Consider the following 13,949-nt stretch of genomic DNA (forward strand, 5'->3'; position numbering starts at 1 on the left):
TTTTCTGATCTGCCCATAGGATGAGGAGAAGTACGCAGCGGGCTTGTGTGAGGTGGATAGCTTGGGTATAGAAACTTTGGGAAGTGAGGATTAGAAAATTTAAATTCAAAACTTTACATTTTCGTTGTAACTTAATAGATTTTTGAAGATTTTTCAGGTAGACCAAGCTTCCCAGTAATTTCACAGTTGAAACTGTCAAGATATTTGCCTCATGGTGTTTTTTTTTTTTTACTGGGAAACGTTGTAGTCTCACACCCCTCAGGTGACATCGTTCCCTAAAACAAGGAGAGACAAATCACTTGCTTAGGTAGAAAGCACGTTTTAATTTGTAATACAAATTAAACGTACTGGTCGAAGCACACAGATTATTTCCTGCTACATGTACCCATTTTGAAACGTGATAGCTGATTTAAGCCACATAACCTCATATAGCTGGCACGTGGCCAAATTCCTAATACTAACACACCGCTTAAAAAGGAAAAAAAAAAAAAAAAGCAGCACGAAAGTGAGTTTCCTAAAGCAACCATACAGTCTTGAACACTGCGAAATGTACAGGCACACCTGTTTTCCGTGCACCTTGTTTCCAGAGCAAGCCTTTAGGAAGCTTTACACTCCAATGCACACGTTCATCAAATTAACATTGTGGTTTATAGGAGAGGCTTGGCTGCCTAAAACCAGTGCACTTAAGTTAGTTGTTTCTATATTAGTGCTGCATTTAGGTAAAAGGGATTAGAAGAAATCCTTTATCAGCAAATGATTAACAAAATAACACGTTGCTGAAACCTTCTTCTGCATGGAATACATGACATAATTTAATATGCATTTATTATACAAATTGCCTCTGTCAATTAATATGTATCTTAAAAATCATTCAGCCAAAGGAACTTGAAAGCTGCTACTTTGGAGCTTCATTAGTAGCTGTGGATTAAGATATCCTAAGTATAGTTGTAAATGACCATGAAAAATGGAAATTAGCGGTAGAAAAAAGCCTTTTAAAAGGTCATTTGCAGTCTGCATGCAATTAGGCCAGCTCAATTATGCCGCGAGAGCTTTCATGGGATACGACATACAAAATGTTGAATTCTGCAGATACTTCCAGTTTGAAAGTTGAACTGAAAGGAAACCCAGCAGAACGCCCCCTTCCCCAGCTTTCCCTCAGCATCTCTGCTGGAGGTGGCTTCTACATCGGTAGAAGGAGGAACAGAGAGAAACTGATAGGTGGGGTTTCATAGGCCCCCCAAAAGATGCTTTATAGATATATATTTTTTTTTTTTTCCTGCAAGCTGGATGGTGATACTGGCACCTGATGAGGGCCTGGATCTTGTCTTTCCCTCTTGCTCTTTGGGTAGTCAGAGCTGCTTGGTGAGAGCAGTTCCCGAGCTCTACGTTGCACCAGGTGCTGTGTGTGCCCCCACTTAACGATGGATCCAGTCACCCACGATGAATAACTACATCACGATCAGCATTTCTGCTGAAATCAGCAGCATGAAAAGATTCAAAGCTAAGATCTGGATGGTTATGTTTTAGATGTAGTTCTTCAAAAAAGGAGATAGAATATAGCTATCTCAGATGATAGATCCTTTCACACTCTGTGCTGACTTAATCTTCCCCCATGCCTCAGATAAAATAAACCCATCAAGAATTACTTTGGACTTCCTTTCCTTAAAAAAAAAAAAAAAAAAAAAAAAAAAAAAAGACCTGAATTCTGAGACAAAATGTGGAAAACAGTAAATTCTGGCTAGATCTTGACTTCCTACTGCTGATACAAATCTCTTTTAGAGTTACATCTTGGCCCTGTAAGCCCTGGATTCAGTGAACGCTTACTCATGCAAGCAGACACACTCTTAGAAAATGACCTATTATGCTCAGTGCAAGTACAAGCCTCCCTTATTAGCATTCAATGTTGCATCTAGCACAAGAGGATTTGTAAATACTGTAATGTCCCTCCCCAAACAGCTACTCAAATTTTGGAGCAAAAGTAACAAAAGAGGTTTCCTATTTTAAAAGGCTTTTGCCATCAGAAGTGGCAGACAGGGCAGCGGCTGGCTATCAAGCAGCAGGAGGAATCAAAAGCTGATTAATTTGATAGGAGGTTTGTGCGAAGGAATACTTAAAATAAATCCACCGCCTGCTTTAATACACTTTTTTTCCTGCTTTAGCTCTACTACAGGTTTTGTTCTATTGAAGGCAAAGGCAAGACCAATGAATTGTGTTTCATGTGAGCAGTAGGTCAGGCTCACTGGTGGAATGACGCTTCAGTGCATGACAGTGACTGAAGAAATCGGTCCTCTGTCTCCTACCCAAACCTCACAGCCTCTCACTTTTCGGATCCTGTGAGATGAGAGATGTTAAAGTGTCCGCACAAAACTTTATTTGATGCTATCCCAGCTGTGCATGATGCGCCCAGCTCTCAAAATATCCCACTCTGTGTAAGTCTTTCCACAGCCCACCAGTGAAGCCTGGAGACAAACCTTCAGAAACCGGTGAAGTCCACCAGCGCAAGGAGGTTTGTCGCTGGCCGTGCAGATGCCCGCCTGTGCCAACCTGCACCCCTGGGGTAAGCTTGGTGAAGGATGGCTGCGGCTGCTGCAAGGTCTGTGCCAAGCAGTCAGGAGAGACCTGCAATGAAGCAGACATCTGCGATCCCCACAAAGGCCTCTACTGCGACTACTCGGAAGACGAGCCTAGGTATGAAACAGGCGTGTGTGCATGTAAGTTGTCCTTTCACGTTCCCTTCTTGAAACCCAGGCGGGTGGGACCGTGCAGGTGGATGGTGTGGGAGGGAAAACTCTGCTTGCTGGTGCTGCGCAGCTCTGTGCTAGGCTATTTGTCCTAATTTAGTCTTCTGACTGCTCAGCCAGAGAATTGAGAGTAGGGCCGGGACTGCCTTTAAACTTACGTGCGTATGCATCAGTGAAAACAGTTCATGGTGCATGAGCCTGCTATTTGCAGACATGTTGATGGCTGATTTAACGATAGGTGGCTGTAGTTATCACTGGGCATAAACAAAAAAAAATATGTGCTTGGGCTGGGAAGAACTGGAAGCTGTGGGTGCAGTAAACGCTGATCGCATTTAGCAACCTGTAAGCAGGAACCACGTGCTCCTCCTGTGTTAGTAACCGTTGTTTACTGTTTGCAGATCTGGTAGCTGTAGGATGTGAGCTCAATGGAGTTCATTATCTTAACGGGCAGACCTTCCAACCTAACCCGCTTTATAAGTGCCTGTGTGTCAGTGGTGCAATCGGATGTACGCCTGTATTCACCCCAAAACTAGCAGCGAGTCCCTGCACCAGGGTGACGGGCAGAAAGAAGCCTGGACCAGCCAGCTGTGGGCGTGGACAGCACAAGCAGCTTCAATCAACAAACTACAGACTGATGTCAGGTGTGCCTGGCTACGCTGGTAAACTTCTCTGTACATCAGCCTTGCTGCATTTAGCGTCGCTGGCTCCAGCAGCCGGGCAGGCAGCACGCTGGCAATTTCTCAGCTCTTGCTCAAGGCCATTGCCAGGGTGACTGGTCTGTCCCAATTACCCCTCTTACGCTTAGGTCACAGACTCTTTTCTCTAAACCTGATGAGTACGAAAAGCAAAAAGCCTTTTGGCTTCTGTCACCAGGGAATTGGCCAAAGCTACCTTCAACCCAGCTTTCTGCAGAGGTTTACTACTCATCAGATCAGACCAGTTAGGGCTGCTGGTGCACGGCCGTTTCGTAGCCTGGGAGCTGTCTTGCTTCCTCTGGCTTTGCGGTGGAGGGAGTCCTGGTTTTTACATACGCGCAGTGACGTGTCGCAGCCCCCTTCTGTCAGAGAAAGCAGAACGTTATAAACACTGCCTTGCGGGTTTAATTGATTCGCAAAATTTCAGGTCACTGCAAGGACAACCCTCCCCCCAATTTCTTCTCTATTCAGTCTGATCAAAACGATACAACACTTACCCAGGCAGTTCTGCCAGGGTGGGTGGATGCTCCTTTTAACCTCATTCTTGCTCTGCTGCTAACACTGTAGTTCTCCTTTCCACTTTACAGGAGCACCATTGCCAGGAGCAGCTATCCTTGCCCTTCCCTGCCCACAGCTGCCCGCACTTGTGTTGCCCCCTTCCCTGCGCATCTGCGAGTTTCCACAGTGAAACTCATCTTTGTTACAACCAACCTGGGTACCAGAAAGCTCAGCCACTTATTTGATAGCAACTTGAATTACGGGGAAGTTGTGGCCTGAGTCATCATCATGGATCAATAAAATAAAATAAAAAGGAATGCAAAGCTGATCAGAAAACCTTCATAAAAGACCGCTGGGTAAATAGATAGATGCACATAGCTCAATCGGCAGCTAAATAGACCCTCTTGCAAAGTCTGAAGTTCAGTTTGGACAACTTCTAACATGTTAGTGGTGGTTATGCAAGTTAGCAAAAATAAAAAAAGCAGCTCATCTTCACTTGAAAATTACGACACAATGCCTGTAACTAGCGTCAAAGCCTTTTTACAGAAATATACTTAATGTTGTGTATAAAAACACACTCAGAAAGGCAACTGGCTTCAAATGCTAATCTGACCAAAGAGAGACCGTACCACATCGAAATGAATGGCAACCAAACCATCTGAGCCCATGAAATACATTAATTGGGCTTGGGGGTATTTTAGATACCTGGGGAACAGCATTAAGCCATTGACGTTGCAGCACGTCAGTGGAGCGAGAGGCTGAAGTCCGACCCTCAGTAACGCCTGCCGTGAGCAGGCTGCATGCGCTGCGCCTCGCAGCGTTTATCCAGGAATTTGAATCAACGGCACAACCATCACATCACATCACAACCACCTTTGAGCAAAGATGCCTGGCTTGCACGGCACGCTTCCTATTGGCCTCGGTTCAGGGACCCGACAGCCTGCCCCTGCGGTGGCTGCAGGTGCGGAAGGATGCTGTTCTGCAGGTGATACAAACCCTCTGAAGAAAAGCACCTTGAAATTTTTTGTTTCTAAGTGAGGTCTTGCCCCTTCCCTTCCCCAGCACAGCAGAAGTAAAGTATCCTGTCAAGTTGTGCATGAATTCCATGAATGCCTCATTGGGCCAATACCTATTTTGAAAAGTCTTTTTTCTGTTAGTGTGGGTAACAAGCGCGAAGTTTTGCTTCACTGTGCTTGTTTTCTTTTCTGGCTTTCCTTGTCAATTCTATTTATCTAATTTAGATCCATAGGGATGTACCCAGCTCATATTTTAAAAACATACCAAGTATAAACAACCATTTGATTTCCCTTTATTTGTTGCAGATCTGTGCCGGGCTTTTAATCTGCCTGCTGCAATGAGATCTTTAAATTGCTGTCTACCTTCCAGGTAACTCTGTGATTCTGCCCAGCCAGAACACACAGCTTCCACATAATCAGTTTCTCTTGCAGAATTTCGCCATGAACTTTTGCACTGCCATTTTGTCTCTTTTTTTTTTTAAAAGTGTACTCCATCTAATCCAGCTCTAATCCATCAGAAAATAGGCTTTCTGGTGGTATCTAGAAGTGACTGGAGAATTTCACTCCTACAGCCTTCACAGCGTCTACAAAGGAACCGCTATTCATGTTTTCAGCACCCCTTTTTAAGCTATGCTTGGCTTCACGTAATTTTCAATGTCTCTTCCATTCTGGCCATTTCATAAAAATGCCACAAATAAGTCTCTTCACTGTCCTGGTTTTGGCTGGGATAGAGTTAATTTTCTCCCCAGTAGCTGGCACAGCGCTCTGTTTTGGATTTAGGATGACAACAGCCTTGATACCACACTGATGTTTTAGTTGTTGCTAAGCAGTGCTTGCACCAGTCAAGGACTTTTCAGCTTCCCATGCTCTGCCAGGTGCACACGAAGCTGGGAGGGGGCACAGCCAGGACAGCTGACCCCAACTGGCCAAAGGGCTATTCTGGACTGTATGGAATATACGTCAAGCTCAGTATATTAACTGGGGGGAGTTGCCCCGGGGGGGGCAGCGATCACTGCTCAAAGACAGGCTGGGCATCAGTCAGCAGGTGGTGAGCGACTGCATCGTTCCTCAGTTGTTCTGTATATTCTTTTATCATCATTATTATCATTTTCCCTTCCTTTTCTGTCCTATTAAACTGTCTTTATCTCAACCCACAAATCTTACTTTTCCCCCCTCCCACCCCGATTCTCTCCCCCATCCCGCTGAGGGCTGTGTGGCGTTCAGCTGCCTGCCGGGTGAAGCCATGACATTCACGTAACACTTTCGTGTCGTTACACTGGAGGGTCATACAACACACGCAATGTCACAGTCCTTTGCTGGGAACCGAGTACCCACCGTCAGTAAATTTTCACAGCAGCTCAGCCCTAGGCCTTTTGTGTAACTTTGTTTATGCCTCATTTTTAGATTTACCTACAAAAGCACCGTCATCAACAGAAATCAAATGCTTATCCTTTGGTTTTCAGTTAATCATTTGGGGGCTGTTCTGCTGCATAAACAACATGTTGGTGTCTTAGCTTACAGAAGCTTACCGCTCGTTCTGAAGAAAAAGTGCCTCGTACAGGCAACTCCCTGGACACCCTGTTCCAGGACCTGTGGCATAGGCATATCCAGCAGAGTGACCAACGAAAACAGAAAATGTGAAATGAGAAAAGAAAAGAGATTATGCTTCATCCAGCCTTGCCTGACCAATACACTGAAGACAATAAAGGTACTCTAACATAAAATGATTTCCTAATAGAAAACTGAAATAGTGGAAGCAATGGAAAAAAGGAGGCATTAGCAAATACTAATATTAAATGACTTCTTCCTTTTTTAAGGGTTGTAAAATAACTCTTCTCCTTTTTCCACCCTCAGTCTTCTGGTTTCAGTAGTAAACTAGAGATGTGTAATTTCAAACAAAACAACACAACGTCATGAAAGAAAAGCACGGTTGGTTCTGTCCCACTGTCTGTTGCTCAGAAAATACTTCCTATGTGTTGACTGAAAAATAAGACAGCTTTTAGGAGGAGTAATGTTCAAGATATTTCTATGTAAATGATGTCATTTTTTCTTACGTGTTCCATTTTCCAGATGTAGAAATTCAGGCTTTTCTTTGTTTTTAAAGATTCCAAAAGGAAAAACATGTCAACCCACATTCCAGCTTCCTACAGCAGAAAAACTAGTTTTTTCCGGATGCTCAACTACACAAAGCTACAAACTAACTTTCTGTGGGGTGTGCTTGGACAAGAGGTGCTGCATACCTAATAAGTCCAAAATGATCACCGTACAGTTTGAGTGCCCCAGTGAAGGCTCCTTTAAGTGGAAGATGATGTTGATAACATCGTGCGTATGTCAGAGGGTTTGCAGTGCTCCAGGAGATATATTTTCCGAACTCAAAGTTTTATGATAAGTTACACCACTGACCGTTAACACGCTGCGAGTGCGACAGCACGTGCACATCCTGAAGAGTTCGCGTAACCCCCTGCCTCAGCAGTGTTTATGGTGAAACTACGTATGTCAATATTCATTTTTTTAAATAGCACCTGGCAAATGCAAGAGTGCAGCTTTTAAAATGTAATTGGTTTTAAATGTGGAAAAACATTCTTGAGAAGGATGTATATAGCACTAGTACTGTCAAAATGAGAACTTCTGGCAATTAAAAAGGCACAGCAAGACAGCTTTGTAACCCACAGTAACGAGTTGGCTATTTTTAGAATGCTTTCTTAAAAATACCGCTCTCAACAAATGTTATCACAGTGTTTTATTGAGTACTTCTGGACTTAGACATTGAAAATTGAGTTTACTTAAACAGCCATTCCAACTTTGCTAGAAGAGCTTCAAGTTTTAAGAAATCATTGTATGGATCCATTCTAATCTGTAATGGTTCAGTCTTGCTGTTCTAAGACAGCCAAGGCTGGCAAGCAACTGGAAATAACTGTACATTGTGTTCTGTAAGAGTTCTTACTGTAATATAAAAATCTGCTTACCCTGGTAATTATAAATATTAAAACATCTATTTTACTTGCATTCTTTTAAGCATATAAACTTTGTTCTCCAAACAGTCATTATAACTTCATTATAAGTGCGTGTTTCGCTCAGAGGTATATTGCATTATCTCATTATCAAGTGCAACTCAGCATTCATGAATATGAATTATTAAAATAACATTAATTAATACTCCAAGTATAACACTTGAAACAAAATGTATTTTGTTGATTTTTCTGGTACTGACAATTTTGATAGCCACTCAGAATGCTCTAATACAGCTAAGTATAACATGGGAGCAAAAATGTTAAAGCTATGACCATAGCTTAGAGCATTCTGAAATGACTACTGTCCTGCAAAGTTCAGGAAACCAACTCCATTGGAGACTTGCTTTCAGCTTTGAAAAGACTGTGGGCTTTTCTTCTCTTCATAGTTGTTAAAAACCAAGTCTAGCAACGGTGGTCCTTCTTTGAAGGAAGGCCTGCCTTTAGTTTACCGTAAGCTGAAAGTCTGAGAAAAGAACTACATTTCTGGCTGCTACAACCTCTCTTTCTTCTCCTTCCAGCATATGGTACCTCAGTTTACAGTTAGAAAGACTGCTCTTACTGATAGCTGCCATAATTAGGTGCCTTCAAGTCCTTCTTACAGGCTGGGCCTGTCACTTACTGATACCTCTCGGAAAGCTGAGGAAGCAGTTGTCCCAGTCTCACTTTGGACTGACAGTAGCTAGGCACGCTGCAATTCGTTCTGGTTAACTGAAGTCATTGGACACTTGAGGAAAATTTTTGCTTTAAAAAAAAAAATCAGTTCTGCCTTCTTTAAACAGCTATCTTCAGTCTTGATGGATCTGTTCTAGGCCCACCTTTTGTGGCATCCAGTTCATTATACTCTTCTATTAGGTCAGACAAAGATGATACAGCTTCAGAAAAACAGCTTTGCTCCATCCCATCTATATGCAGATAATGGTGAAGGTGGGCCTAACAAGAATAAAACATTCTGTGTTACCCTTTTTCTTGGCACTTAATTCAGTTGGCTCAATAAGAATCATTTCGCCTGCACTGGAGAGGGGAGTGCAAGCACTGTAGAAAGTAGATTTAGAGGCTTATATCATTACTTCCTTGCTTAAATATTTGGCAACTTTAATAACAATCCCCTACACAATCAGAGTTGATGTTACTGATTTCTTACACATCCATCTTTTCACGTTCTCTCTTCTTGGGTACGCCTGGTGAAACTGTGTGTTGGGTTTACATGGCAAGGTTTTGGTAGCAGGGGATGGAGGGAGAGCTGCAGGGGTGGCCTTTGTGAGAAGAGATGTTGGACACAGCCAGTTCCAGACGGCTCCAAGATGGACCCGCTGCTGACCAAAGCTGAGCCCATCAGTGACCTTGGTAGTGCCCCCATGATAACATACTTAAGAAAGGGTAAAAAATGCTGTGGAACAGCTGTGAGGAGTAAGAAAAATGTGAGAGGAACAGCCCTGCAGACACCAAGGTTGGTGCAGAAGGAGGGGGAGGAGGTGCTCCAGGCACCGGAGCAGAGAGTCCCCCGCAGCATGTGGAGAAGACCATGATGACACAGGTTGTCCTCCTGCAGCCCATGGAAGAACAGTGGAGCAGATATCCACCTGCAGCCCAGGGAGGACCCCACACTGCAGCAGGTGGATGTGCTCTGAAGGAAACTGTGGCACATGAAGAGCCCAGGCAGGAAGAGGCTCCTGGCAGGAACTGCAGCCTCTGTGGAGCCCACACAGAAGTGGGTTTTCTGGCAGGATCTGTGACCCCATGGGGGACCCATGCTGCCAGAGCAGTTCTTGAAGAAGTGCAGCCTGTGGGAATGACCCACGTCAGAGCAGTTAATGAAGGACTATATCATGTGGGTGGGACTCCACACTAGTGCAGGGGAACAGCATGAGAGGAAGGAGTGGCAGAGATGAAGTGTTACAGACTGACCACAGCCCCCAATTCCCCATCTCCCTGCGCTGCCTGGGGTGTGGAGGAGGTAGAAGAGTCAGGAGCGAAATTGAGCCTGGGAAGAAGGGGGTGAGGTGAAGTTGGTTTTAGTTTTGGTTTTATTTCTTGCTATCCTACTCTGTTATTAACTGGCAATAAATTAAATTGATATTTCCCAAGTCAAATCTGTTTTGCCTGTGACAGCAATTGATGAGCATGATCCCCCTGTCCTTATCTTGACCCAGGAGCTTTTCATCCTACTTTCTCCCCCTGTCCTGCTGAGGAAGGGGAGTGAGAACAGCCTGGTGGGGCACTTGGAGACCAGCTAAGGTCAACTCACCACAAACTGGTAGGCAGATCTGTCAGATACTGCCTCATCGCTGAAGAAAGTAAGTATATTGCCTCCTACGTACAGGTTAATAAGGGGGTTACCCTTTTTAAAAAGCAGCTGTTGGAATGATTCCTTGATAGGTTATACAGATAAAAATCTTGGGCTGTTACTTTTAAGTAGTCCCTTTGTGATACTCAGGCTTGTTTCCCAATATTGCAAGATGCTAATGATTAGTGGCTATGGATGTTATAATGATGACAGAGTTGTACCTTTTTCTTGTAGAGCTTCATAAATCTGTCTTTGAGTTCAATAAAAGTTGGTTTTACACAGGTGTTGTTTGCTAAAGCCAGAAGGGAATGGGAATGGCCCACAGGAGCTACAGAACACAAACCAGTTTTCCAGCCCTCTTGATTCCAGGAGACAAAGTGCAGGGAAGGCTTCAACCTGTGATACAAAAATTTACAGTTACCTAGGGAAAGTAAAGGACACAAAACCTAAATTTCCTTAGCTAACAAACAGTCTGAAAAGGTTAACATTAAAGATTTCAGGACTAAGCAAGACAGTTATAACTAGCGTTTTGAATAAGACATTTTAGACTTCAGACTAAAACAGTGTGTCTACTACAAATTTAAACTGCAAACACCAATTCTGTTTTGTTAATTTAATGCATCAGGGTTTGAAATGCAAAGTTAGAAGCTCCTATTTCTATAAAGGACTGCAAGCACTCAGATTTAGGAGAGGGGCAGATTAACACTGTGCAGGGACAATCAGTTTACCCATAGTTTAGAAGAAAGTAAAATGCTTTTGATTCTCACCAGTTTTCCCCATGTGCCCCTGTCTGCCTGTAAAATCCATCCTGTATGTGAAGCTTGCCTGCCTTTACTGTTAGAACTACGCAGATCAATAGAGTAAAAGGTAGAAAACAGTGCTAACAATACAGAGTTATTAAAACAAGGATGATTCCCTATCTACATGAGAGTAGCCATGAAAGAGAAGGGGTGCCCGTTCAGAAAAAACAAACTTCTACTACAGAACCCATTCCTCCAACATTTCTTACTGGCAGGAGACCTCTGGAAGGTTGGGCTTTGCCTTCTTTCGCATTTTTGAGAATGGGAGGAGGAGCACAGGGACATCCAGTCAGCTCCCTTTACTTGGAAATTCAAGAACGCAGTGACCTATTCTAACTCATTAAGTAAATTATTTTCTTCCCTTCCGAAATTAGGAAAAAAATATTTCTGAGTAAATTGATTTGGTATTTAAATTCTTCAGATGAAAAGTGAAAGTGCTCTGGACAACTGACAACAGTTTCAATAACAAATACCATGACTACTTGGTGTGGAATTACAAACCTTTCGATATTTCTGCGAAGGTCTGAAACCTGCACGTTTCCTCGAACAAGAAGTGCACAGGCAAGGTAGAGGCTGTGCTTTGGATCTGCTTGAATTAGTTGATGATCTCTGCTAAAAGCATCTGAAAACATCTGATCCAACCTAGGTGGAAAGAAACCAGAGTTATCTACTCTTATTAAAGAGGCTACAGAAGCTCTTCAGAATGCCCACCTTCAGGGTTTAAAAGTGCCTAAAATTCTGGAAATAAAGGTACATTTAACCTGGGACCATGAATGACAGGAAAAAGAATCAAGCCTTTCTATGTACACATGTTGGCATTAGAGGTTTTTAAAACCAGACCAGATCTGGTTTTCCCTCTTTTCTCCCTCATGTTACAACCCACTGTTCAGCCTGAACTCAGAGACAGACTAAGAGACCTTTATTAAGGAAACTTTAGGTCAATGGTTACAGAGTATTAATATATGTAAAAGGATTTAAATACTTGAGGTTCTGGTTACATCACAATTTGAGCAAACAATCTCACTGCTTGTGAAGGATTTGACAGGAATACTACAGTGCTGCTGACCCTTACAGAATGTATCATATAACTGTATTCATTTTGGTTAATGATTTAGGAAAGGACAACTATACTTACTAGAATTTTATCATGTATAGCTGCTTTAAAAGACGACACAGCAAATGGTATTCTCCCTCTCTTCACTTCCTTAAGCAACTTCCACTGTACTGTGGGATATCGAAGACTGTGTCTTGAGGAGGTCTCTATGAACCCATAACACCTAAGCTCTTCTTTCCATTTGTTTCAAACTCTCTGCATCTATCATATCTCTTTTTACAAGCACCCCTGCCATAATCTGCCTATTAAAGAAATAGCTAAATAAAGGAGACAAAAATACTACCGTTCCCACCTCATTCTGAAACATGATTGACTGACTGAGCATCTCCCCATAGTCTGCTACCTTCCCTCCAGCACTGTATTGTCTCCTCAGGGTATGGTTTCAAGAGATCCAACTGAATGTCACAACTTGCTATCATGGAAAAGGGGTGGTCCTGCCCTCTTCTCCACTTTGCATACTTCCATCACTTACCTTAGCTGCCTCTGTCACTATCTGGAGCTTTTACTGACTGAATTTAACTCACTAAAACCAGTGAAATCTATTCTAACTGGTTTGCCTTTGCAAGTGTTTTGGGAGTCAACTGCAAACTGTTACTCAAAAGAACTTGTGGTGTGGGTAAGTAATATATTTTTCCAACAGAAACATTTCCCAGCAGAGATAACAAGAATGCATTTCAAGTTTACTGGCTCAACCAATACAGAGAAGAAGGACAAAGGATGTTCTCAAAATCAGCAGGATGAATTTGAAAATGTGGCAGACTTAAAGCTTTTAGAACTTCTATCCTTAGTTTTGCTATAGAATGGAATTTTTAAAGTGGAAAACTATGGAACAATCAGAAATTAAGCTTCAAATGTAAAACTTCCGTAATAATTTTTTCTTACCTTCTAGAAGGTACGTTAACATCAGCCAATGTGTACAGAGGAGTCAAGCTTGAAACCAAGTAATGAAGTCGAGGAAATGGAACCAAATTCATGCTGATTTCATTAAGATCCATGTTAAGGGAACCTTCAAACCTAGCAGAGCTGAAAAATTAACAAACTGTTATAAACTAAGTAAATTACTTTTGTAAGGTAAACATTCATTAAATCTATTTTTCAACTGTTCCCTACAATAAAACAGTAAACCAATGCAGCATTCAAGAAAGCGTTCATGTATAATTACTAAGCTTTCATATTTGGCAGTAACAGTGCTACATCTTATTTCCTTACACTTCTCATTATAGAACAATTAATCATCAAGAATGAGACCATAAGTTTCCCAACTGTAGTGTTTAACATCGTTTTTCAGTATGTGGACATAGCTGCAGAATACCAGTTTTAATAAACAGGCTATAATAAACCATGCATGACTTAGCATTCCTGACAAGCTGTTTAAAAGAAAAGCAGGCCAATACCCCAGAAGTATAGTTCACCAGGAGTTTCTTACAGCAACAGACAGTTTAGAAGCAACAATATTCTGATGGTATTTCTAAAATAATACAATTGGCCTAGAAAGGCAAACCTCCCTGAGCTCCATTAAGTATTAACAGAAGACAATATCCTTCTGCCTATAAACCTTTTCTTACTTCAGGTCTAAAACTATCACAGCTAGAGCAACACCACTGGAATCTGAATACTCCTAAATGCTTTAACATTTAGTAACTAATTCTTAAAAAGAGGAGACCCTTATCAAATGGAAAGCTATTAATATTCTTTGAGTTGACGCAGGCCTGCATATTTGCAGCACACACTGCCTCTAGCAATGCTACTTTTATGGAGGAGAAACCTGTGACTTTACCTTGTCAGGTTCA

General features: G+C 42.3%; 2 protein-coding genes across 2 annotated transcripts in view; one reads left to right on the top strand and one right to left on the bottom strand.

Annotated features, from left to right (window-relative positions):
* Positions 1-2,247: 2,247 nt before the first annotated feature.
* Positions 2,248-7,336, top strand: CCN6 (cellular communication network factor 6). The gene is made up of 5 exons (XM_009645178.1): positions 2,248-2,333; positions 2,446-2,711; positions 3,140-3,382; positions 6,465-6,658; positions 7,055-7,336. Exons 1-5 carry the CDS (start codon positions 2,248-2,250, stop codon positions 7,334-7,336), a joined length of 1,071 nt encoding a protein of 356 aa, XP_009643473.1.
* A 996-nt stretch (positions 7,337-8,332) lies between these two features.
* Positions 8,333-13,949, bottom strand: part of TUBE1 (tubulin epsilon 1) — a 14,861-nt gene continuing 9,244 nt past the window's right edge. Inside the window, exons 7-11 of the mRNA XM_009645179.2 lie at positions 13,937-13,949; positions 13,042-13,182; positions 11,547-11,687; positions 10,467-10,641; positions 8,333-8,891 (exon numbers count right to left, since the gene is read on the bottom strand). The exon at positions 13,937-13,949 is cut by the window's right edge and continues 160 nt beyond it. Of these exons, the coding sequence (XP_009643474.1) occupies positions 8,733-8,891; positions 10,467-10,641; positions 11,547-11,687; positions 13,042-13,182; positions 13,937-13,949 (629 nt within the window). The 3' untranslated portion in view covers positions 8,333-8,732. The remainder of the gene's footprint in view (positions 8,892-10,466; positions 10,642-11,546; positions 11,688-13,041; positions 13,183-13,936) is intronic.

Source organism: Egretta garzetta, unplaced genomic scaffold (genome assembly GCF_000687185.1).
Source record: "Egretta garzetta isolate BGI_Z169 unplaced genomic scaffold, ASM68718v1 scaffold18, whole genome shotgun sequence".
Taxonomy (NCBI): Eukaryota; Metazoa; Chordata; class Aves; order Pelecaniformes; family Ardeidae; genus Egretta; species Egretta garzetta.

Excerpts from the sequence above, each read along its gene's own strand:
- CCN6 (XM_009645178.1), top strand. The coding sequence starts at position 2,248 with ATGACGCTTCAGTGCATGACAGTGACTGAAGAAATCGGTCCTCTGTCT. Across the intron at positions 2,334-2,445 it reads CCTCTCACTTTTCGGATCCT|CCCACCAGTGAAGCCTGGAG; the intron begins GTGAGATGAGAG and ends GTCTTTCCACAG. Across the intron at positions 3,383-6,464 it reads AAACTACAGACTGATGTCAG|CTTACAGAAGCTTACCGCTC; the intron begins GTGTGCCTGGCT and ends TTGGTGTCTTAG.